This window comes from Geotrypetes seraphini, chromosome 15 (assembly GCF_902459505.1).
Source record: "Geotrypetes seraphini chromosome 15, aGeoSer1.1, whole genome shotgun sequence".
Lineage (NCBI taxonomy): Eukaryota > Metazoa > Chordata > Amphibia > Gymnophiona > Dermophiidae > Geotrypetes > Geotrypetes seraphini.
In genome coordinates, this window is record NC_047098.1 from 71,766,287 (window position 1) to 71,792,606 (window position 26,320).

The following is a 26,320-nucleotide window of genomic DNA, read 5'->3' on the forward strand; positions in this document are numbered from 1 at the left end:
ACAGTCCTTTCTTGTTCTTCAGGAAGTCGAATCTCTGCTCATTCTCAATGCCATCGAGAAGGTTGCTTTGGACCAGCAGAACACAGGATTTTATTTCCGATATTTCCTTGTTCCGAAGGAGACGGGAGGTCTTCGACCAATATTGGACCTCAGAGCTCTCAACAAATTTCTTGTCACAGAAAAGTTTTGGATGTTGTCTCTAGCATCGCTGTATCCCCTGCTGGATTGCAATGTTTGATTGTGCTCTCTGGATCTCAAGGAAGTTTATACCTACATTCCCATTCACCCAGCCTCTCGAAAGTTCTTCAGATTTCAGGTGGCAAATCACCACTATCAATATAAGGTTCTGCCTTTTGGTCTCATGTCCTCTCCGAGTTTTCACCAAGTGCCTGGTAATGGTGGAAGCAGCCTTGCGGACTCACGGTTTTCAAGTCTTTCTCTGCCTAGACGATTGGCTCATCAAGGATCCTTTGTCCTGCACTCCAGAGTTGCTGCTGCACCTACCATGGTACAAATAGAAGCTATTCTGGATACTGTCATTAGGATTTCCATCCGCCCAGCGCCGCCATCTTCTTTTTTTTTGTAATATATGTTTTTTAAGTTTTCAAAAGGAATACAAGCAAATATACAAAGCAAAAAACCTAAGCAAATATCAAAAAGCTAACCCCCCATCTAAACGCCCCAACAAATTCCCCCTCCCCCACCCCCTTCCCCCCCTCAAAACAATACATGCAAAAACAAAATTATATAGAGTGCTTTCTCCATTGTACATAGGGTTCCCAGATCTTAGAATAAATCCCAAGAGTATTGTGTCTCAGTGCGATCAGTTTAGACATTAACTGTAAATAGTCCAGACGAGAATAAACTGTAAAAAGAGTAGGCACCTTAGAAGTGTGCCAACATTGTGTCAAAGCAGTCGGGCTGTCGTAAAAACACAGGCCACCAATTTCTGCTCAGTCGAAGTTAACCCCGGCATTCCCACATTTAGTAAATAGTATTCCATCAATAAACAACAATGCTTATGGAAAATCTTGACCAAGAAATGACCCACCTGCTGCCAGTACCAGCGCACTCCCGGACATGTCCACCAGATATGCATAAAATCCCCCCTTTGTCCACACTTGCGCCAGCAATGATCGGTCCCCACCTGATAAATGGAGAAAAGGCGCTCAGGGGTATAATAGCGCCTGTAGTACATTTTATAGCCATTTTCAATATAGTTAATGGACAATGTGGGTTTAAATAACCTCTTATAAATAGAACCCAATGTGTAAAACTACACCCTCCCCCCCCCCCCCACCGGGAGATCCCACTGCCATCGAGCCTTATAAGGATCAAAATGGGATTCCCTTTGCAACAAAGCTCAGTAGAGCCGTGAAACTCCCCCCTTCACCGCTCCAGCCTTAATAGCTTGCTCCAGGTAGGTTTCTCCCAAGGAAAGCTCCTAAAAAGCCCATTGAGGTAGAAAAATTTGCAAGCGTGTGTACAAAAAAGAATCCCTATTCTCTAACCCAAATTCCTCTTGCAAATCCTGAAAGGGGTACATAGCCATATTATCCCAAAGCTGCCCTAAAGTGCGAAGGCCCGCCAGGTTCCACTTACAGTGAATAGTAGTCTCCCTGCCTGGTGAACCAGCAGGCAAGACCACAATGGCCATGTGAGCAAAGAACAATCGGTCTGGGAACATTCGCTGACGGAGTACATTCCAACACCGAAGCACCGCCTGCAACACCAACCGGAAACGGTCCTTCAGGACCCAAGGTAACATCCAAAGAGAAACCCTTGGAAGAAAGCTCTGTTCAATATGAATCCATGGACGATCTTCATAAGTGACCCACATGACCACTTTTTGCAAAAGCAGACAAAAAAAATCAGCAGGCAATATTATGGGGAGGGCTAGAAATGCATACAGTAGTTGAGGTAAAAGCAACATTTTGATAGCCGAAATTCAGCCTATCCAGCTAAGATTCAACCCTTCCCAACACTCAAGATCATCAAACAAAGCATGAAAGCGAGCTGGAAAATTAAACTTATACAACTGGATATAGTCTACAGTTAAATTCACCCCAAATAGGTAATAAAATTAGAGGCCCAAGGAAAGGGAAATACAATCTGCCAACCTCCGGATCACCCTAGCCTCCAAATTTACATTTAGTATCTCAGACTTAACCATATTGACTTTAAAGCCAGAGAGCGGGCCAAAGTGCTCCAATTCCCGTATCACATGAGGTAAAGATAGCTCCGGGTTACGTAACAAAAGTAGAATATCATCAGCATATAGTAAGATTTTATGTTGCTGAACCCCCAATTGAATCCCCTGAATAGCTCCCTGAGATCGAATCTGACTCGCCAACGGCTCCATAGAGAGCGCAAAAAGCAGAGGAGAGAGGGCACATCTCTGGCACATCCCACGAGCCAAAGTGATAGCAGGCAACAGACTACCATTAAGTTTGAGTCGGGAGAGGGGGGCGTCATATAACAAATGCAACCAATCATAAAAGCTCTGTCTAATACCCATTTTATGTAAGACTTTGAATAGGTACATCCAACTCACCCAGTCGAATGCTTTTTCAGCATCAAGAGACAGTACCAGTGCCGGGGTGTCCTCACGCCACATAAGATGTAAAGCTGTTTTAATATTATCAAATGACTATCACTGGCATATAAAGCCCACTTGATCCATATGAACTAAGTGAGGCATATGGGCCTGTAATCTCAAGGCCAAGACTTTGGTAAAGAGTTTATAATCAACACTGAACAATGAGATTGGCCGGTATAAGAATTGCCGCTGCTGGGTCAGACCAGTGGTCCATTGTGCCCAGCAGTCCGCTCCTGCGGCGACACTTAGGTCAAAGACCAGTGCCCTAATTGAGTCTAACCTTACCTGTGTAAGTTCTGGTTCAGCAGGAACTTTGTCTAACTTTGTCTTAAATCCCTGGAGGGTGTTTTCCCCTATAACAGCCTCCGGAAGAGCGTTCTAGATTTCTTCCACTCTCTGGATGAAGAAGAACTTCCTTATGTTTGTCTTGAATCTATCCCTTTTTAACTTTAGAGAGTGCCCTCCCGTTCTCTCTACCTTGGAGAGGGTAAACAACCTGTCTTTATCTACTAAATCTATTCCCTTCAGTACCTTGAATGTTTCGATCATGTCCCCTCTCAATCTCCTCTTTTCAAGGGAGAAGAGGCTCAGTTTCTCTAATCTATCACTGTACGTTAACTCCTCCAGCCCCTTAATTATTTTAGTCGCTCTTCGTTGGACTCTTTTGAGTAGTACTATGTCCTTCTTCATGTACAGTGACCAGTGCAATATTCCAGGTGGGGGTGTACCATGGCCCGGTACAGTGGCATGATAACCTTCTCTGATCTGTTTGTGATCCCCTTCTTAATCATTCCTAGCATTCTGTTTGCCTTTTTTGCCACCGCCGTACATTGCGCGGACTGCTTCATTGACTTGTCTACCAGTACCTCCAAGTCTCTTTCCTGGGGGGTCTCTCCGAGTACTGCACCGGACATCCTGTATTCGTGTATAAGATTTTTGTTACCGACATACATCATCTTACACTTATCCACGTTAAACTTCATTTGTTATGTGGCGGCCCATTTCTCGAGCATGTTTATGTCACATTGCAGGTCATCACAATCCTTGTGTCTTCACTATTCTGAATAACTTTGTATCGTCTGCAAATTTAATCACCTTGCTCGTTATACAAATTTCTAGGTTGTTTATATATATGTTGAAGAGCATGGGCCCAAGCACCGAACCCTGCAGCACTCCACCTATGACGCTTTTTCAGTCCGAGTATTGTCCATTTACCCCCATTCTCTGTTTCCTATCCGCCAATCAGTTTTTAATCCATGTGAATATTTCACCCTCGATTCCACGACTTGCAATTTTTCGAATTAGTCATTCATGCAGGACCTTGTCGAATGCCTTCTGAAAATCCAGATATACAATGTCGACCGGGTCACCCTTGTCTATCTGCCTGTTTACTCCCTCGAAGAAGTGCAGTAAGCACGTGCCACAGAGCAAAAGATAGCGCCCCTCCATATCTCGCATCTCTTTGGTAACCTGGACTTGCAAACTGTTGTGAAAAAGTATGGCAACCTCTTTCGTCTTCTTAGCAGATTGATTAGAGGCAAAATAAAATGGTAGAAAACCCAGGGGGATGCAACACATGCTCATGTTTAGGCAGCAGGTGGGTCTCTTGCAAGAACACTATTTGAGCCTTCTGACGAGCCAGCTCCTTATAAAGCAGTTGGTGTTTCACCTACTCTCTTCAACCTCTTTTTATCCTCTCTGGGTTCCACCCTAGACAACCTAAATGTAACCTCTTTCAGCTACGCTGATGATATCACCATACTTCTACCCTTCGATTCTCCTGACCCCACTTCTACAGAAAAATTGGAAAAAACCCTACAAGCAGTGGAAAAATGGATGACAGACCACAAACTGAAACTGAACACGGACAAAACAAAATTTCTACTCCTCGAAAAGGATAAGAACTGAGCAAGGGTCATTGACGCCTTTGTGAAAACTTCAGGTTTGAAATAATTATACATGCAAAATGACACCAGCGCAAGGTTTTAAAAATTATAACCAAGATTTATTGAATTATTATTTCTATTTTTCCATTATTAGATCAAAAGAACAGCATCATTGCTTACCGATTGCGCTAATGGGAGATCGTTAATAGTTGCCAAAATGCTGGCCTTCTCCTAACGGTCTCGTTTTACTAGCTCCAAATTTCCTATTATATGCTGTTGGCTTTTTGTGATATCATCATCATAATCAACCAATAACAATCCTATGGGTGGTCTTAAAGTTGGACAAAGAAACATTCCTCCACATTTAAAAGTTAGACAAAGTTTCAGAAAATTACTTTTGATTTCTGAATTAACATTAACATATTCAAAAGAATTCTACAATTATTAACAGGGTGCTGAGAAATTCTCAACCTCTCCCTAAATTGACAGTAACTTTAATCTGGAAGAGGAAAGCTGACAGCTTCATGTTACACACAGTGATAAGCATGGTCTTCCAATGCCCCCCCTTCCTATGCTGGAGACTGACTCTAATTACTTCCAGATGCTGCTGTAGGATTTCTTCCTTAGTGTTCTTTTTATAAACCATTTATATCACCACATATCACATTCAGGGGCCCCAAACATTCATAATTTCATTCATATCTTGGCCATTCATACTTCATACATTTTATATCTTAGTTTAGGACACGTGATCCTTCTTTACCAGTCTAAAGCAAGCACAGCTGGTGTTAATTAACACCATGCTGCTGGGAGCGGGAAAACTCAGAGAGGACAAAGAAGGCAGAAAACTAATCACTGGTAAACACAAAGAACCCAAAATGGATTCCATGTAATCCTGATTTCCACCATGATTTGGCTCAACAGCAAAGTAAATAAACAGATATTATTATGCTTTCCCTTATATTAATTCTTAGTGTATTTTTCTCTGGCCTTAGCTACATTATATTTAAATTTTTATTCACCTGTTTTTCCGTACGCTTCTATTTGGGCGCGGTCCTTAACTAACACAGATGTTTGTCTAACTAGAATTACCCAGAATCATACGAAAAACTGGCCTTTTGTAGAAAAAAAACTCCACAAAAAATACTGCACTTATCATGTCCTAACATCCATTCCCATTTCCGTCCCATAACCAGCACCCCCTGCTGGCCACGAGCCACTACTCAGAACCCCTCCACCACAGAACTAGAAATTAACTCCACCAAATACCATATACAACCCACCCTTAAACTCCTGGGAGTAACAATAGACAGATGCTGCACAATGCAAGCTCATATCAACAAGACCACCCAGAGAGCATTTCTAACCATGCGCAATTTAGGTAAAATCAGAAAATTCTTCGACAAAGAGTAATATAGGCTCGCAGTCCAATCCCTAGTACTAGGTCTACTGGACTACTGCAACATCTTCTACCTGCCTTGCCCTGCAACAATGATAAAACAATTACAGACAATCCAAAACACTGCACTCAGACTGATCTACTCGCTAAGAAAATTTGACCACGTCACCACTGCCTACCTAGACTCACACTGGTTACCAATACAAGCGCGAATCCAATTCAAATTATACTGTCTATTATTCAAAGCAATAAATGGCTCAGCCCCCAATTACCTAAACAACCGCCTGAACCAAAATCTCGCCGCTAGACAAAGAAGATCTAATACTCCATTTACCTACCCCCCACTCAAAGGCACCCATCGTAAGAAGATGTTTGACAGTCTACTAGCGACGCAAGCAGCGAAATTGGACCATGCCATCTCCAACCTGCTGATGACAACAAACGATTTTAAATCTTTTCACAAAGAAATCAAAGCCCATCTATTCAAAAAATTTATACAGATGTCATAACTCCAACCTGGATTCCCCTCAGTGTGACTCCCCCATCCTCTCTTCTTCACCAGTTACCCTTCCCCTCAAAGCCCAAGCTTGTCAACTTCTTCCCTAACTGCATATATACTGAAACTGCACTATATCCTATCTGTACAGCATCCCGAATTGTATATCCACTGGAATAGCCAAATCCTCCTTGCCGTATCCCATTCCCTAAACTATACTACACCATTCTTCTTGTAACTCCTTTGGAAATATTCTTCTTTTTGTAACTCTTCTGGAAAAGTCCAGAAGTCTCTTTGTAATCATCCTGGAAATGTCCAGATGTCTCTTTTGTAATCCGCCCAGAACTATAAGGTTGAGGCGGAATAGAAATCAGTAATGTAATGTAATGTAACATTAAGCCTCCTTAAGAGACAAAAATTAAGAGACAAAATTTTTAAATCACCCATCAAGCTAGACACAAAAGAACCCCCCCAAGAAAAAACTCTTTAAAGACCCCATAACATCCCAAAACTCAATCCCACCGCTTCCCTCCCCCCTCTGTCACCCACCCCCGCCCAACCATGATAACCATACAAGAGAGCACTAACAGGTAAGAAAACACTCCTCCCCCCAGTGCACTCCCGTAACCCAAAAGAGGGAAGGGCCCCTCCCCAAGCACCCCCCACCCTCACCGCCAAAATACCTCATCCGCCCAACATGGTGGAGGATCAATGTAAAACCCTCTTAGAAATAAAACACATAATAAAAGTCAAACGTTCAACCGTAATGTTTAACTAATCACATTGAAAATCCTGCCATAAATCCAAAATGCCAAGTATCACTGGTACAAGGAAACAACTGCAAATCGCAGCAGAGAAAAAGCAAGGCAGTACAGACCTCTCTTCAGGTACCAGACGGGGAACTCTGCGCTGGATCCATCGACTGTCACTTCAGGCAACCACCCTTCCATCTGATGCGCTGCCACTGGCCACGTTCCAATGATGATTGGGGTGGCTCCCCAAATAAACCCCTCCAACCCCAAACCCCTCCAAATAAAAATGAAGAGCAAATGGGTGACGCCATCTATATTTAATTTTTTGTTCCACAAGATGATGAAGTAGGGGCTTCAAAGCTGCCCTGCGCCACAAGGTAACAGCAGCCAGGTCTTGATATATTTCAAATTCCACTGAGTCCCATTTAAGGAGAGGGAGAGATCTAGCTTTTTGAAGTATAGGGAGGGATCATCTTTTAGTTGCCCTGCTAATAGAGATACAAGATCCCATCTGTTCAGCTTCCAGAGAGATTGTACAAGAAATACAAATTAGCATCCTCTACCTACAGCTGGTATGTGCTATTCATTATCTATATAATAAAAGGCTAACTCGCGCATGCGCACTCCTATCAGCGTGCTTCCGTGATCCGTATGTCCGTGGCCGGCAAGAGTGCACATGCAAGCTTACAACAGCCCGCACTCACGGTCTGGCAGGCTCACTACAGTTTTTCGCAGTGGCGGCTCACCTGCTCCGCCTTCCTCTTCCTGCCAGTCTCAGCCGGGCTCACTCCTGGCAGCCCTGAACCTGTTCTCCGTTCCTCGCACGACGGGCCAGTGAGTGGCGCGGCGGGGGCAATGCAGGTGGAGACTGTTGTTGGCGGCGACTCTTGGCGTCGGAGACGGAGGGAAGGGGGGTGGGAGGCAAGAAGTTCGGCAGCATAAACGCAAATTGTTTGCAGTGCGAGCAGGAGGAGGGTGAGACCGAAGCCATTACTCCGGAGTTTTACAGCGAGATCCCGGAATACACCCTCCCCTACGAGCAGGCATAGGAAAGGTGTGTGGCAAAGGGGGAAAGCAAGGAAAGGCTGCCCAATCTCCTGTGGGGACCTGTGTCCGTCCGTGGCCGCGGCTTCAGGCGTATGCGCCAGTTAGGGAGCGGCGCTGGCGGCGGATGGCGGAAGGAGGGCTCATGGTCCTGCCGCCGCTGCCGCTCCTGTTCACAGCAAGTCGCCGACTCCCCCCCCCCCCTTCCCGCAACAACCGCTACCGCTCCTGTTCAAAGCGGCCTGCTGAGGTTAGCGGCCGGCTGTAACGAACCTCGCAGGCCGCTCTCCACATGGTAGCACGTTCCCTCTGACGCGATCGCCTCAGAGGGAACATGCTACCGAGTTGGAGAGCGGCCTGCGAGGTTCGTTACAGCAGGCCGCTTTGAACAGGAGCGGTTGCGGGAGGGGGGGGGGAGTTTTAACAGGAGGAGTCGCCGAAAAAAATCTTCAGCCGCAGCAGGCCAGCACGTGGGAAGGAAAGGGGGAGGGGCCGAACGGAGCAGGGCAGCTCAAGGTAAGAAGGGAATGGGGGGTGGGTGAAAATGCTTCTACTACTCAGCAGGGACCTGGAGGGAAAGAGAAATACGCTGCTGCTTCTGCAAAGGAAAGTGGGGGGGAGAGAAGAGAATGGGGGTGGGTGGGGGGAAATGCTGCTACTACTTCACAGGGATTTGGAGGGGAAGGGAAATATCACTGTTGCTTCTGCAAAGGAAAGGGGGGGGGGGGGAGACACAGAAAGAAATACAGACAGACAAAGGAGGCTAGGGAGAGAGACAGACAGAAATAAAGACAGACAGGGGACCAGAGAGAGACAGAAAAAAAGACAGACAGACAAAGGGTGCCAGGGAGAGAGAGAGAAAAATTGCAGGAGGGAGAGAGACAGAAAGAAAGGAAGAAAGAGACAGGAGCAGGGAGAGAGACATAAATAAAGAAAGACAGACAGCCATATATTCTAGCACCCGTTAATGTAACGGGCTTAAACACTAGTTAGTTATAACAACCAACCCTTTTGCCACAATAAATTCAAAGTACCACCCAAGGCTAGGACTCTTGGCCTAAGGGCCAAGCATTCTTTCCTTCGCCTTTGTGACATCTGAGATATGCCAGGAAACATTAAAATAGTAGAGCCAAGGAAATGATCATTAATACGTTGGAAATAGAGATGAAGAATCTAATCTATCATTTTCCAAGGCAAAAGGATTTCCTATCTAGGATGACTTCTGGAGAACTCGCCAGAAAAGCTGATAAATTCATGTCCTCTAGATTAGCTCTTAGATTCTCACGAGTTTTTCAGCGTTTAAAACTGATTATGGAACTATCTCTTCTAAGGTTGAGGAACAAGGATTGGTACGATCTAATTTTGGAGATAAATTGGAGAAACAGGAGGATAAAATCAAAGAGATGAAAAGTTTGGAATTGGAACTTGTTAAAAAGCAATCTTTTGTAACACGGAAGTCGGAGAATGTGGAGAATCAACTAAGGAAGAATAATTTGAAACTTTTGAACTTTCCAAAGTGCCCTATTATGTCACCTGTTGAAATGGCATGGAAATACTTCTCCCTATGGCTAATCTTACTTCAATTGTGAGGGCACAATAGCTGAATATTATAAGGAATTCAACTCTAGAAGTCATCATGGATAGGAAGCCCTTTTGATAACCTTTGCCTTGGAAAATGATAAAGATTATATTCTTCATCTTATTTCCAACGTATAAATGACCATTTGCTTGGCTCTACTATTTGAATGTTTCCTGATATATCTCAAATGTCACAAAGGCGAAGGAAAGAATGCTTGGCCCTTAGGCTGAGATGAGACCACCGAATGGGTAAGAACTCCCTCAATTGTTCTCTGAACCAGTCGCCATGAAACTGCCAACACCAGAGGGTGGAAGCGGGAGGTTCCTTTTCTCTTTCCCATATCAAGTGTTAGGGAAAGCAACAGCACTAGATGAAACAAGTGATCAGGGAGAGCGACCTGCACAGGCATCTGCCCTCAACCCCATCTTGACCCCCAACCTTCATATTTTTTTAATAGCATTAGTAAAGGGTAGTGGAGAGGAGAAAAAGGAATTACAATCTGAGACAGGATAGAGATAGAAAAAGTAAGCTAGAGCACTGTGCAGATATGCAGACCCCTTCCTAGACCAGGGCATCAAAGGGGAAAGAGGGGATGAGTTTGTGTAGGTTAAGTGAAAGCACCCTTGAAGAGAAATGTTTTGAGGATGGTTAGATTCATGTCTGAGTTCATTGGGAAGAGAGTTTCACTACTGAGAAGATGAGTTGAGTCATAAGTCAATTGTCTAAAAGAGGGAACAAAGATTTATTTTAAGTGGAGTGTACATGAAGGTGTGTAGGGAATTAAGAGGTTGTCAATGTATGGAGGCGTGCGAGCTTGGTGAGTTTGTACATCAAAAGTAGTATTTTAAGTGTGAGTCGTCAATGTATTGTTAACCAGTGTGTTAAGTGATTTAATTTTATTTTTCCAGTGATAAGTTTTACCTGAATAAAGTGTTCCTTCTTTGGAGCAACTTTGTGTTTGTTGATAGAGAGATACAGGGACATTGATGATCTCTTTTATATATTTATTTCCAAAATGTTGGAAAGCATAAAAAAGACTTAAAATATATTTAGTATGAAGCTGATTTTGATGTAATGAGCTTGATAATGCATTTTTTCCTTTGGAGGGGAAATTAATTCTTTTGTAACCTCAGTCACTGATGAAATAAGTCTCGAGTACAAAATATTTTGTGCAAGCATTAAATCTGATCACAAATAGAAAAATCATGTTTATACTATTTTTTCCTTTCTGACAGTCTTCAAAACCTAAAGTAAGCATCCCACTCTCTGCGATCCTTGAAGTTAGGACAACAATGCCATTGGAAATGCCTGACAAGGATAACACATTTGTGCTGAAGGTAAGCCTGTTCCCCACAATGTGTATCTGCTTTTATAGCCTGACCTCCCAGAGGGGCTCGAACAGATTACATATATAATATAGATTGGTATAGCGAATTACATACATAATACAGAATGGGTTACAGAGACATGTACATAATACAGTCAGTAGTGGTACAGAAGGTTAATACAAGGTGGAAGAGGGTCTGTTTACAAGGGGGTATGATGTAGGTGTTGCACTAGGTATACTATTTCGATGTCGGCTCATTCTGGAGTTTAATGTGCACTGATCAACTTAAGCACATGTTGCTATTGCTCATTAAATTAGTTTAAAATATGCTAAAATTAAAGCACATTAACATAGGAGCATCTTTTGCAAAAAGCATGAAAGTAAAACTCTTCCCTTTCTTGCTGTCCCTGCTGTTCACATTGTGTGTTTGGTTTGAGGGATGATTGGACACCAACCAGCCAATATTCAAAGCAATTTAAGTACGGTTACCATATTTGTAAAGACAAAAAAAAGGGCACATGACCCTGACCATATTCCACCCATTTCTTTGGTTCCCTTCCCATCCTCTGTACCCTTTAGTGCTTCTCTCTCTCCCCCCCCTTCTCTCTCTCTCCCTTCCTCCAACCCTCCTCCCCATAGGCATAACATAACATCGTACTTCTTAACCATAAGTTCTATGCAGTTTACAAACAGTTTAAGAATGACAGAAAGAAATTAATTTTGAAAAGAAGTAAGTTTTCTTTTTTTTTATAATTCTTTATTCATTTTTTCATCTTTCAACAAGTGTACAATACACATATCAACACTTAACAAATTACTTGAAAATCTTATCAGCAATGTCTTTATATAAATAATAATCCCTCCTCCCCCCTTCCCTCCCTCCCTGATATTAATTTCCAAATAACTCTCCAATACCCTCCCACCCCCCTTCTACTATAAAATGGTGTATCATTCACAGAAAATATGGGATTTAATCTTGACAATACAATGCTAATGGCTCCCAAATTTTATTAAAGTTTCTATAATTTCCTTTTTGTACCGCTATTAATCTAAGTTTTCAGTTGAGTTCTGAATTGTTTATAAGAGCAGGCTCCAAGCAATAACAATCTCTCTGTCATGTGAAGCTCCTTGGAATACTAAAGTATGGTCCAGAAATTTTTTGCTTTTACAGCCCTGTACTGACGGAAAGGTGAACAGGGCATGAGACTTTGTACTATTTTTAAACAGGTACTTCTCTCACACTCTCTTTTTCCAACCCCCCTTTCCTGTGGGTCTTTCTTTCCTTCCTTTCTTTCTTTGCAGAATATATAAAAATTCTTTTTTTTATATATTCTGCTAAAAAGCATTGCAAGCCTGTGATTTTAAAGGGCAGGAGAGTCAGCCAGGATAGAAACGCCTGGTCTTCAGCAGTCGCATCTTTTCTTATCGGTGTTCTTGATTTTGTTTAGTGAATTGCTGCCTTCCTGCTTTGTATGCCATTTCCCCTCATTTGCATGCGAGGATTGGGAGGAAGGTTGGTGAATCGGGTCAGGGTTGCAAAGTGGTCGGGACACTATCGGTGGGCTTGGTGAATCTAGCTCATGCTGCCTGATATTCAGTGGTATTTAGCCAGCTGGGAATGGCTTCAGCCACGAGCAATGAATTAGAATGGGACAATTCATTGCAGCCATGATGAAACAGCTGTGCCAAATTGTCTGGGAGGAAACGGCTGGATCTGCCCATGGGAGGGGAGATGGTATAGCTTGGGGCATTACCCACCAAAAGAAGCCCCGCAGCATTGTTCATATCACATTTTACCTAATTTCAATATGCCCTAGTCCAACAATGGAATGGGACGATTGAGGCCCTGAAGCTTTCCTTTCCCGGTGCCCCCTCCTCCCCTGATGCAACCTTTCAATTCTCCTGCATCCTGCCCTTTTCTGACACAACTTCTGTTTGGAAGGCAGGATGCCTGAGAGGGAGAGAAGCCATGATGGAGGAGATGGTGCATTGGAGAAGGAAAGCTGCAGGAAGGGTGGTGGGCGACCTTGGGTAGAAATTTGATGGAAGGAGAGGGGGAGACATGCTGGATCGGGGAGAGCAGAAGAGAGAGGCAGAGATGACAGGGACCATGGGGAGAAGAGACTAGCCGTCGTAATTCTACGATGATTCAGCACGGTAAATTTAGTGCTGAAATGGCCGCAATGAATCATACTAGACCCCATTGAATTTCTGGTTTAAGTTCAGGCATTGTAGACATAGCTGGCCATGCCAATATAGCAGGTCTCTTATTAGCTGCTAGAATGCCTGTTGTCTCAGTTGCCTTTCTCTCCATATTTCTTCATGCCCTGGGGTTTTCAGCCCGATTTGTCCTTCTGGCTATGGCTTCTTCTACCCAGTGGTTACAGGGAGAGTTTTCCCTTCAGGAAATCTTGCACCAACCTATGGACTAATCTTAATTGAGACTGAAACAGGATAAGTGACTTCTGACCACCCTGCCTTCCTAATATGGGCTACTGGGCCAATTAGGATAAATGGCCTCATTTCTCGCAGCTTTTCCAATCTCACCAGCTCACCTGTTAATGTTCCCAACCACAGCATTCACACACATTCTTTCCATATCTGCCACATATCCATTTTTTATGCCACTACAACGGTTGTCTTTTCCCCTCTCTATTTTCAGTGTATGATGTCATGTTTTTGCTCTTATCTCCGCGCTTTCCCGCGGCATCTTTTCACTTTTGCTTTGGATCCTGCACTGCAAAGGAGCCTATTCAGTTTGCTTAGTTATTTACACAGATTTTTCATGGGTTTTAAATATATCTTATCCAAGTTTTTTACAGTTCATCTGCCATCTGTCTAATTTTTTCCATCGGTCTTACTTCACTCTCTTCTCCCTGTGATGGCTCCTTTACCTCTTACCTACCAGCAAATCCACGTTTTTATAAGCTAAATTATGTATCTTCCTTTTTACAGCCCGTATGTTCTTTTAATTTCGGAACTTTTTATTCTGGAGATTGAGTTTTGCCAGCATGTCCTTGCTTCCACTCGCCCTCCCGCAAAACACGGGTTGGTTATCGTTCCCCTTTTTCAGTTTTGCTTTGCAAATCGCAAAGTGCTGTAGGTTAACAGTGCAAAACCGGTGAGGTGACGGTTTTTAGGGCATTTGCCTGACAAGAGGAATGCCCCCACCTCGTTTTGTTTACTGCACCATAGTTCTCTTTCTTACATCATCCCATAAATAGGTCTTTATCTCTCCCGCTTTGGGTTTTGCTTTCGTTTCCTTCACTGATGCCGTATTTCACCCATGTTTCTGTAAGCTTTGGCTTACTCCGTCTCGAGAACCCCCAATTTTTATGCTTGATTAGAACCTTATTTGGTCTCTTGGGGTTTCTATATTGTTCCTTATTGTTCTTTCATAGCCCCTGTCCTTTTTCCCTACAGGTTCTTCAGTCATTCCCAATTACAATCGTATCATAATTTTTTCCTTATTTTTAATTTTATTCCTTTGATACTTTTACCTTATGTTGTTACAAAACTCACATATTCTTTTTAGCTTTTTCCATATGGTACCCTAGTATGTGATACTTTTTAAGTATGTACAAACACTCGTATATATCTTTTCCATGTCAGTTCTTGTGTTGTGTCACTTCATTTTCATGGTTTTTCTGGCCTAAATGGCATTCTTCTTCACACTGGGATGCATGCTTTTCCTTGTCTATCCACATTTCACAATGACACTCATATTACCACAAATGAGCTTCATGACCACACTCTAACAACATTGTCAAGTTGTTTCACCACCATTATATCTTGGACACTTCTGCTGTCACCACTCACACTTTCTTTATTTATACATACACATCTGTTTAATACATCCAATTGTTTACACTAGGACCCCTGAGGAAGGAGTGTTTCTTCGAAACACGGACCATGTTGGATCCCAGTTCACCAACCTTCTGGACCAAGTGTTTTATGTACATATCTATGTCTGTTGATTAAAGACTTGGTATCTTGTACATCACACCTGCAGTTCTTTCCTTTGTTTGTTGTTCCACACATCACTGCAGCTTTTCCTGACATTAGCTACTTCCCTGCTCTCATCCTGGCTCATTGTGTCCTTGTTCTGGCACAAGGCCTTTCATCCCCTTCTTGGAAAATACTTTCTCATCACAAGTCCTTTACCTGTCAAAGTACTGATTTGAATAGTTGAATACAGAGAACAGTAAAAGCAAAGAACTTGCAAATTGAGTTCTGCAGCCAGGGCCAGCTCAAAAGGTTTTGGCGCTCCAGACCCACTTGTTATTTTTGCACCCCCATTCCCCACTCCTCCAGGTCAGTTCCTTCCTTCTTTCCCCAGTAGGATGCGGCCACCTAAACTAAATTAAAGTTTAACTTTGTATCCCGAGTCATCATTCTAAGAAGGCTAAACTTAGTTTACAGCAATTAAAGAAACAGGGAATGATTTACAAAAGATAAATAGAAGATAATAGCAAAATTTCAAAAGAATTAATTTTCAAAATGTTTTAAAGATTTAGGGAAAAATTGAAATGGGACTGTCTGACTAGGCCTACTTGGCGTACTATTTTATTTACTTTTCCTAATCCCAAAAATTGCCATTATAAAAAATATTTTGATCGATCTTTGGCTTATCAAGCAGGTAAAGTTCAAGTATGGTTAGATGACCTGATTCAACAATCTGCATCTTATTGCATCTTTAAAAAATTTTTCAAAAAATTTGTTACTTGATTGATGACTGACTTAGTTTCTTATTGTATTTTTCACTATTGAAATATTGTACTGCTTTTCTGTGTGCTTTGTATCATCACTGTAATGTCCAGGCCTCTTTATTTTGTGAACCACCTAGAACTTTTTGGGTGTTAAGAACATAAGAAGTGCCTCTGTTGGGTCAGACCAGAGGTCCATCGTGCCCAGCAGTCCGCTTGCGCGGCGGCCCAACAGGTCCAGTACCTGTGTAGTAGTCCTCTATCTATACCCCTCTATCCCCTTTTCCTTCAGAAACTGTCCAATTCCTTCTTGAACCCTAATACCATACTCTGTCCTATCATGCCCTCTGGAAGCACATTCCAGGTGTCCACCACCCGTTGGGTGAAGAAAACTTCCTAGCATTGGTTTTGAATCTGTCCCCTTCCAACTTTTCCGAATGCCCTCTCGTTCTTGTGGTTTTTGAAAGTTTGAAGAATCTGTCCCTCTCTACTTTCTCTATGCCCTTCATGATCTTGTAAGTCTCTATTATGTCCCCTCTTAATTCTCCTCTTCTCCAGGGAAAAGAGCCCCAGTTTCTCCAGTTTCTCAGTGTTGAAAGGTTTTCCATACCCTTTATCAGACGTGTTGCTCTCCTCTGAACCCTCTCGAGTATCGCCAAATCGTTCTTAAGGTACGGTGACCAATATTGGACGCAGTACTCCAGATGCGGACGCACCATCGCCCGATACAACAGCAGGATAACTTCTTTCGTTCTGGTTGTAATACCCTTCTTGATTATACCTAGCATTCTATTCGCTCTCTTAGCGGCCGCTGCGCACTGTGCCGACGGCTTCATTGTCTTGTCCACTATTACCCCCAAGTCCCTTAAAAAGGATACTCTCGCTCAATAACATCCCTCCCATTGTATAGCTGTACCTCGGGTTTCTGCTTCCTACATGCAATACTTTACATTTCTCTACATTGAACTTCATCTGCCATCTCGTTGCCCACTCCCCTAGTTTGTTCAGGTCCCTTTGTAATTCCTCGCAGTCCTCTTTAGTCCGAGCACCACTAAATAGTTTGGTGTCATCTGCAAATTTCGCACTTTGTCCCTGTTTCTATATCATTTATAAATATATTGAATAGCAGCAGTCCGAGCACCGACCCCTGCGGAACACCATTCCTGACCCTCCTCCAGTCTGAGTAGTGGCCCTTTTCTCCTACCCTCTGCTTCATACCCACCAACCAATTTCTGATCCATCTATGTACGTCTCCTTCCACTCCATGGTTCTTCAGTTTCCGAAGTAGGCGTTCATGGGGTACCTTGTCAAAGGCTTTTTGGAAATTTAAATATACGATGTCTATGGGGGTCCCCTTTGTCCATCCGTTTGTTAATTCCTTCGAAGAAGTGCAATAAGTTCGTCAGGCACGATCTTCCCTTGCAGAAGCTATGTTGGCTTCTTGTCATAAGTTTATTCCTTTCTAGATTCTCCTCGATGCTATCTTTTATCAGCGCTTCTGCCATTTTCCCCGGAACCGAGGTCAGACTTACCGGTCTGTAGTTCCCCGGGTCACCTCTCGATCCCTTCTTAAAGATGGGCGTAACATTGGCTATCTTCCAATCCTCCAGGATCATGCCTGTTTTCAGGGATAGATTGCAAACTTGCTGTAGTAGTTCCGCTATTTCCTCCTTTAGTTCTTTCAGAACCCTTGGGTGGATTCCGTCCGGGCCCGGTGATTTGTCAGTTTTTAATTTTTCTAACTGTCTGCATATGTCTTCAAGGCTTATTTCCATGGATGTTAGTTTATCTGTTTAGGCTCCTTTGAAGATTTGCTCAGGTTCCGGTATGTTGGATGTTTCCTCTTTTGTAAATACAGAAGAAAAGAAAATGTTTAGTCTTTCTGCCACTTCTTTCTCCTCCTTCACCACTCCCTTCCTGTCACCTCATCCCTAGCCAGCTGCTTCCCTTTAACATATCTGAAGAACGGTTTGAAATTTCGTACTTCCTTGGCTAGCCTTTCTTCATATTCTCTTTTGGCTTTTCTAACCACACGGTGACATTCTTTTTGATGCTTCCTGTGCTCTTTCCAGTTCTCCTCAGTTTTACACTTTTTCCATTTCCTGAATGAATTCTTCTTATCACCTATCACTTTCTTCACTTCTTTGGTTATCCGCGCCGGGTCTTTTGTTTGATTCTTTTTGCACCCTTTTCTGATTCTTGGTATATATAGATTTTACACCTCGATCACCATGTCCTTGAATAAAGACCAGGCTTGCTCTACAGTCTGCCATTTCTCTGAGGTGTTCCTAAGTTTCTTCCTTATCATTACTCTCATTGCAGTATAGAAAAATAAAGTTATTATTATTAATTACTATAGAAATACGGACGAACAGATTGAGATAGAAGGGAACTACGGGGAGAATTACATTTGTGTTAGGAAAGAAGATTTAAAGTAAAAACAAGAGGGTGTTGGAAAAGAAAGTGGAAGGATCATAAAAGGAAAGCCTGATACTAGGTTGTTATAAATTGAAAGCAGCCTTGAATAAGAGGCTTTTCAATTTGTCTCTAAACCGATGAAAGGTTTCCTCTTCCCTTAGGTGAGTTGGTAGAGTTGGCTTTCTTCAATTTATTTTTCTACATCTACAGTATGTCCAGATTTAACTTATTCATGCTATCTAGTCTTCAAGTTCCCTCCTTTTTATACGCTACCAGGAGCTTTCCATCTCCTTCCTTCACTCTGACTCTCCTATTTTGCTTCCCCTTATTCCCAGTCTTTCACTCTTTCTCTCCCCTTCCTATATAGTGTTTGCCCCTATATCTGCCCTTTCTTTCTCCTTCCATTATTACCTTTCCCCTCCAAATATCTGCTCATTTTTCTACCAGCCAGCATCTCCCCCTTCTATACAGCGTCTGCCTCCTCTTCCCCTTTCCATCCGGCGTCTCCACTCTTTCTTCCTCTCTATCAGTATCTCCCTCCTCTGTCTCTTCCTCCTTCCATACAGTTTTCCCCCTCTCTCTCCTTTCACTTCCTCCTTCTATCATCTCCCTCCTGTTTCTCCCCTCTTCCATCTAGGCTTCAATCTCTATCTTATACAGCTTATTCTCCCCTCCCTTTTCTATCCAGCATCTCCCTTTGCTCCCCTTACATGAATATTTCTATCCTCTTTGTATCTCTCCCATCCCATATGTCTGCCCCCTCTCTCCCCCTCACCTTCCATCCAGCAACTCCCCTTTCACTTTCCCCATTCCATCACCTCCCTCCTCTCTGTACCCCCACTCCCCAACATATGCCTACTCTCTCCCCTGCTCTATCTAGAATCTGTCTTCCCACTTCTATACAAAATCTACCCCCACTCTCCCCCACCCCAAACCATTTCCACCAGCTTCTGCCCCCCTCTCTCTCCTACCCATCCCATATCCAGCAACGTCTGTCCCCTCTCTCCCATCTATCCCACATCCAGCAGTGTCTACCCCCTCTCCCTCCCTCACCCCACATCCAGCAGCAATTGCCGCTAACATTCCTACCATTGCTGCTTTCCAAAATGGAGCTCAACTCGGTTAACAGAAACTAAAAGAAATATGAAAAAAAAAAGAAAATAACAGTCAAAAAATATTATTGTGACTGATGTCCGATGTGTTTAGCAAATAAAATAGTTTTTAAAGATTTGCGAAAAAGTTGAAAGGGCCAAGACCCCTTAAGATAAGAGGAAGTTCATTCCATAGCTGAGATAATTTGAAGACCAAGGATTGACTGAAATTCTTGATTCCTTTCACTGAAGGAAGGGTGATGAATTGTTGGGTGCCTCTTGCAAAGGAGAATCTATAAGCATTCCTTAATAAAGGGACAAGAGGGATGAAGATACCATATAGAATTTTAAAAGTAATACATGCACATTTAAAGTGAATCCTGAGTGAAGCCAGTGAAGGTTTAGAAGCAAAGGAGGCACATGGTCAAATTTACTTTTTCCAAAGATTAATTTCGCAGCAGTATTTTGCATCAGTTGGAGTCTTTGAAGGCAGGTCTTTGTTATGCCAAGATAGATAGCATTAGAGTAATCTAACCGGGATAATATGATAGATTGGACCAGGACAGAAAAGTGTTGTTGATGAAAAAGAGCTCTGACCTTCCTCAGCATTTGAAGGCTAAAAAAGCACTTCTTGACAAGAGAATTTATTTGATCCTTAAAAGTAAGAGAAGAGTCTATGAGAACTCCCAAGATCTTGGAAGAGATTCGATCTGCAGGGAGACCCCAGAATCCAAAGTTACAGTTGGAGAAAGACAGTCCAATTTTGGGCCTAGCCATAAAAGTTTTGTTTTTGCAGAATTTAGCTTCATCTGGACAGACATAGCCCAGGCTTGGAGTTTGGAAATACAGTGATTTATTTTAAAGGTTAGACTGGTAAGATCTGAATCAATCTCAATCAATATAAAGATATCATCAGTATAGATGAACAGTGTTTCCCAAACTGACAGCTTGTAAAAGTGTTCAGGATTGGGGAAAGCGGAGAACTTGAGGGATCCCGCGAGGGACCCTACAAGGGGGCCGCCAATAATTTGAGATGTCACCTTTTATGTTATAGCCTGTATTTAAATGCGTTCTAAATTAAGGGCTCCTTTTATCAAGCTGCGCTTGCGGGGTTTACATGCGTGACGTTTCATCACGCGCTAACCCCTGCGCTGGCCAAAAAACTACGCCTGCTCAAGGGAGGCAGTAGCGGCTAGCGGCCGGCGGTTTAACACGTGCTATTACGTGTGTTAAACCGCTAGCGTGGCTTGATAAAAGGAGCCCTAAAAGTATATGGGCATTAGACAATGTGCATCATCTACAGAAGTCACAGAAAAGACATTAAGAGTGTATAGAGTTTTCATTTCAAGCTGTAGAAAAGAGTGAGTCGTGTTTTATTCTGCATACCACAGGTGGAAAACAGTGCGGAATACATCCTGGAAACAATTGACTCCCTTCAGAAGCACTCGTGGGTTGCTGATATACAGGACTGTTTGGACCCTGGGTAAGATGACTCCGAACCAAAGGGGACTAACTGGAACATGATTTGGTTTTCACACAGAGCAGATTAGCCAGGTGTTCCTAGGAGGTGCCGTTAGGGTGGCAAGCAATACCCAGAAGTAAAGATGAATGGATTTAAATGGAATTGCTTTCATTAAAAAAAAAAAAAAATGAATTTTAGAGCTTGAGAGGTACTAGACAGGGCTGGAAACTACAGAACTGGTACAGCATGAATGGTAACAGTATGAGCCTCCCCTCAACTGTTTGCTACCCCTTTAATTGTATTTATCTAATCTAATATGCAACTTGTTAAGTACACTAATACCATAATATATAGTTCAAGGCAGTTTACAGTAAAAGAAGCCAAACAGATGATGAGAATTTCCAAAACCAATAAACAACAATTCTAAACTAAGGGTGCCTTTTAATAAACTGTGGAAGTGCTTCGTACCGCAGGCTGGTGAGGTAAAAGCTCCAACACTCATTCTATTCCTATGAGCATCAGAGCATTTATCCCACTGGCCTACGGTAAGAAGCTCTTCTGCAGTTGAGTAAACACCCAGTGAAAATAAATTAATAAAAATTAATACCTAAATTCAAATATCAAATACATGATTAAAATTAAGGCATTCTAATTTTTGCATATAGAAAAGTTTATTTACTTTTAGTTTCATTAATTCTGGTAAGAAATTTAAGGATTTTTAAAATTTCAGTCAAAAATAAGAGCAAATGCTAGTTAACGCTCCTATCCCCCCATTCATCTGCATTGTGATTTGTGAAAGTCTAGATCCTGTTCCTTGAATGACATTTTGTAACCATTGTTGGACCAGCCATTTTTATGGATGTCCTTATCTAGTTGACCACTAACTTGGCTCCCTTTTGAGGCCACTAGGAGTAATCAGGGATGTACAAACTGCATTGAAAACTTTCTGACAACTGAAGACAATAAGACCAATCCTAACCCAGACCAGTCCTAATACCATACCTGGACTAATGTAACTCATTACCTAACTTAGACCAGTCCTAATACTATATCTGGACTAATGTAACTCATCATATTGTGGTATTATAGAAACAGAACTCGAGAGACTACAATACACCGTACTAATTTTCAGAATGAATCGATACAAGAGGACATGTACATTATTAGAACAACTGCACTGGCTGCTGATGAAAAAGCATAAAACGATCTATGGAGAAAACTTGGATTGACTAACTTCTGAAATTAAAGTCCCACACTCCTCCTTCAATTCACATCACCTTCTTCAAGTCACATCACCTCAAGTTCAGCGGAAGATGTTTGAGGCTACCTTTAAATATCAAGAACCTTTTATCTGGAACAAAGTGCCAACATACCTAAGACAACCCACCACTTACCTTGACTTCTGGAAGAAACTTAAGACTGATCAACCCATGGTTCAAATGCTAGTCCTAACTCAACTTGCCTATTTCAACTCTCTTTATGCTGTGGTCTTAAAAGTAACGGATATTTGTAACTAAACTGATTAAGGAAAGTTCAATGAAATGATGTGCTCAAAATCCTATTTGGTAGGGGTAGAAAGCATTAGATTTTTCGACGAAGTTGGAAAGTTGGTTAAAAACCATCTTTTCAGTTAATTTGGCCAGAAAGGGGAGATTAGCAATGGGTCGATCAGTAGTTGCTGATTCCTTTTCGGAGATGTTTGGTTGTTTAATCCTGGGGAATACTACGGCTGATTTCTATCGGTTGGGCATAAAACCTGTAGAAAGACTTTTGTTGATCATTTTGTGAAGAAATGGCCCAAAAGTTTCATCGCATTGTCTACAATGACACCCAGATCCTTTTTTCTTGGGTGCTTTCCCCCAAGATGGACCCTAGCATCTGGTAACTTATGATTTGGGTTATTCTTCCCAATATGCATCACTTTGCATTTGTCCACATTAAATTTCATCTTCTATTTAGACACTAGGTCTTCCAATTTCCTAAAGTCTGCCTGCAATTTTTCACAATCTGCATGCATTTTAACAATTTTGAACAGTTTAGTGTCATTTCCAAATTTAATCACCTCATTCGTCATCCCAATTTCCAGATCATTGATAAATAAGTTAAATTTCACTGGTCCCGGTACAGATATCTGCAGCAGTCTGCTATTTACCCTCCTTCATTGAGAAAAATAGCTATTTAAAACTACCCTCTGTTTTCTGTTTGATAACCAATTCTTAATCCATAATTGAACATTGCCTCCTATCCCATAATTCTTTAATTTTCTTGGGATCCTTTCATGAGGAACTTTGTAAACTGCTTTCTGAAAATCTAGATACACTATATCAACTGGTTCATTTTTATCCACATGTTTATTCACACCCTTAAAAAAGTCAGACAACCTGGTGAGGCAAGATCTCCCTTGGCTGAACCTGTGCTGACACTGTCCCATTAAATCATGTTTTCTATGTTTTATTTTTTATAATTATTTCCACTATTTTGCCGGAGACTGCATACTGTGTTGAGGAAGTCTGCGATATTTGAAACTATGAATTGCATTGAAGGGTTTTTTAGCTCGAATGCCCTGTTTATAATTTTCCATTTGAGAAATATGATCAGAATAATGTTTTTCATACTCCTCTGCATCCTCTATTTCCTGCAATGCCCCCAATTTAGATTCAAATTCCTTATTAAGCTCCTATATAGTTTCTTCCAAAATATCCACTGTAAGAAGCATTAAATCGAGTAGTGGGAGTACCACTCAATTATATTCAATTCTTTTGAACATTACCTAAAACTTCTACTAGAAAAAGAATTGTTTATCTTAAATATCTTTAATTCTAAAAATTTAACATATACATTATATTATACATTACAATATATCACAGGCACAGGATATCAAAATTGCATAACAAATCAGCAAAATACTCCTTTAAAAAACAGTCACTCCATAACAATGGAAGAAAGGAGTACTTATCTTCTCTAGAGTTGTTGTTACATCCTGGGCTCGGCTGCCGATTTCGAAGTGCTCCGTGCTTCAAACCGAAATAAGTGAAAACAATCCAAAGTTCCAAAAACCTTCACTTCTCAAAACGCTATCCAAATTTCTCAGTCCAACAATCCACGTTCAGTAATATAACCCTTCAATGTCTCCGTTGGTGAGTAACAGGTCCAGGATTGCCTGATCCCTGGTGGGTTCTAGTACCATCTGCTTGAGGCGTGCTCCTCGCATGGCGGCTAGTAGCCTCTTGCTGCCGCTGGTAGTAGCAGAGGGTTTGTTCTAGTCCACATCAGGCATATTGAAGTCTCCCAATAACACTGTGCCTCCACGCAGTGTGATGGTCTCAATGTCATCAATTAGTTCATCATCTGCATCCTCCATTTGTCTTGATGGTATGTATACAACATCAAGGTACAGGCATTTGTTATTGCCCCTGGCAGGGTTCACCCAGAGGGATTCTCCCTTATACTTGATGTCTGTGATTTTAGTAACTTTGATGTCTTCTCTAATGTACAGAGCTACTCCTTCTCCTGATTTACCTTCTCTGTCGTGATGGAGTAAGTTATATCCTGGTATGACCATGTCCCATCCGTGGGACTCCGAGAACCACGTTTCTGATATCGCCACTACTTCAAGGTCGGCATTCCTCATTTCCACTTCTAGTTCCAGAATTTTATTGCCCAAGCTACGGGCATTAGCATACATGGCTGTCCATACTTTTTGTTTGTATGGAGTGTTTTCTGCCTGAGATAGTTTGTCCCTTTCAATCTTGCTTTTGTCTACCTTATTATTGCCTTTGTCTCCTTTAGTATTCTCCCCCACTATCGACTTGATTACTTACCTCTGACTCGATGGATTCTCCATCTCTTCCTCTGCCTCCCACTTTATTAACTCGAATACTTACCCCAGATACTAAGTCTCTGTCTCTCGCTCTGGCTCCCTGTGAACTGATGTGAGATAATTTGCTCTCCTCGATCATGCCTATGTCTCCTTTGGTATAGCCTCTGTCCCCTTTAGTATTCACGCGATTACTTACCTCAGGTTCCAAGATGGAGTTATTTACCCTACCAGTGTGAGAGTGGTTCCCCTCCCCCGGCTCACCTAGTTTAAAGCCTTTCGGAGCAGGTGAATCAGGCGTCGTCCCAGGACGTTCTTCCCTCTTCTGGTTAGGTGTAGCCTATCTGGTCCCTGCAGTCCCTGAAGTGCCTCTCTGTGGTCCAGGAAGCTGAACTTCATCTCTTTGCAACATCCCCATAGCCATTCGTTAGTCCTCTGGATCCGTTCCACTCTAGCGCTCCCCTTGTTTCTTACTGGTAGGATGGAGGAGAAGACCACCTGTGCTTCCAATTGCTTCAGCTTCTCACCTAGGGCTCTGAAATCTTACGGTATCTTCTCCGGTGAGTTCCTGGCAGTGTCGTTTGTCCCAACGTGGATGAGGAGCATTGGGTAGTGGTCTTGGAGCTTGATTATTTTTCCTATGCTGGTAGTCACATCCCGGATCCTGGCTCCTGGTAGACAGCAGACCTCTCTTGAGTGTAGATCTGGTCTGCATACCGGTCCCTCGGTTCCCCGCAGCATAGAGTCCCCAATGACAACCACTCTGCGCTTCTTGGGGGGGTGCTGATTCGTTGCTTCTTGAGTTGGGGGTCGCTGCCGAGTTTCAAGATTACACTTCTGGATGTCCTCCTGAGTTCTGCTGGCGGGCCTTTCTTGTAGGAGCTGAAATCTGTTGCTCAGGGTGATCTGCAGTGTCGATGTGAGATTGCTGTGCTTACTTGAAGAAATCCAAGAGGAGGACTGCCTTCTGTGTTTGCTTGCAGAGGAGACTAGTTGCCAGTGTCATCGTCTCAAGTCTCTTCTTGTAACCCCAGTCGTTACTTCCAAGACTGCATGTCTGGTTGTTTCGAGTGTCTTGAGGATGGACCTGTTTTCGTGCACATGTTCGGAGACTTGAGACAGTTCTTGGAGGACATTGTCGATGAACGCCTTGCCCTCCCGGATACTTCTTAGCCGCCGCACTTCTTCCCTCAGACTCGTCAGCTCTTGCAGGATGTCTCCGTTGGGCTGTTGCTGGGTGTCCTCTTCTGTCTGCACAGAGACTGAAGTCTTCAGTTGGGGCTCCTCTTCGGTCTGTACAGCGATCTCCATCATCCATCGGGAGGGGTACTCTTCGGTCTGCACGGAGACTGTTGCTTTCATCTTCATCCGGTTCTCTTCTGCAGCTGGGGCGTTGATCTTGACTGAAGTCTTGGTGCTTCTTGCCTTCCTTGCCATTCCTGATCTTGTCTTTTCCACTTGGGCGTGTACTCCGGTTGGCTGTGTGTTGGTTGGTTTGCCTGCTGGCTGGTTAGCTGTATATTAGTTAGTCTGCCTGCTGTGTGTTGGTTAGCCTACCTGCTGTGTGATAGTCTGCCTGCTGAGTGTTGGCTAGTCTGCCTGTTGTGTGTTGGTTAGCCTGCTGCCCCTGGGTGTCCTTTTGTGTCTGTCTTTGGCTTGCTAGTTCAGTTGTATTTGACTTTTTTGTTCTTACCTTGCTGCCCCTAGGTGTCCTTCTTAAAGGCGCCTTCGCAAAGGCGCTCTC

At 42.7% G+C, this 26,320-nt stretch overlaps 1 protein-coding gene across 3 annotated transcripts in view; it reads left to right on the top strand.

The window, feature by feature from the left end:
• Positions 1-26,320, top strand: part of SH2B2 (SH2B adaptor protein 2) — an 84,210-nt gene that overhangs the window by 35,374 nt on the left and 22,516 nt on the right. For all 3 annotated transcript variants that reach the window (XM_033922573.1, XM_033922571.1, XM_033922572.1), the window contains exons 3-4: positions 10,991-11,092; positions 20,689-20,780. In XM_033922573.1, the coding sequence (XP_033778464.1) occupies positions 10,991-11,092; positions 20,689-20,780 (194 nt within the window). The remainder of the gene's footprint in view (positions 1-10,990; positions 11,093-20,688; positions 20,781-26,320) is intronic.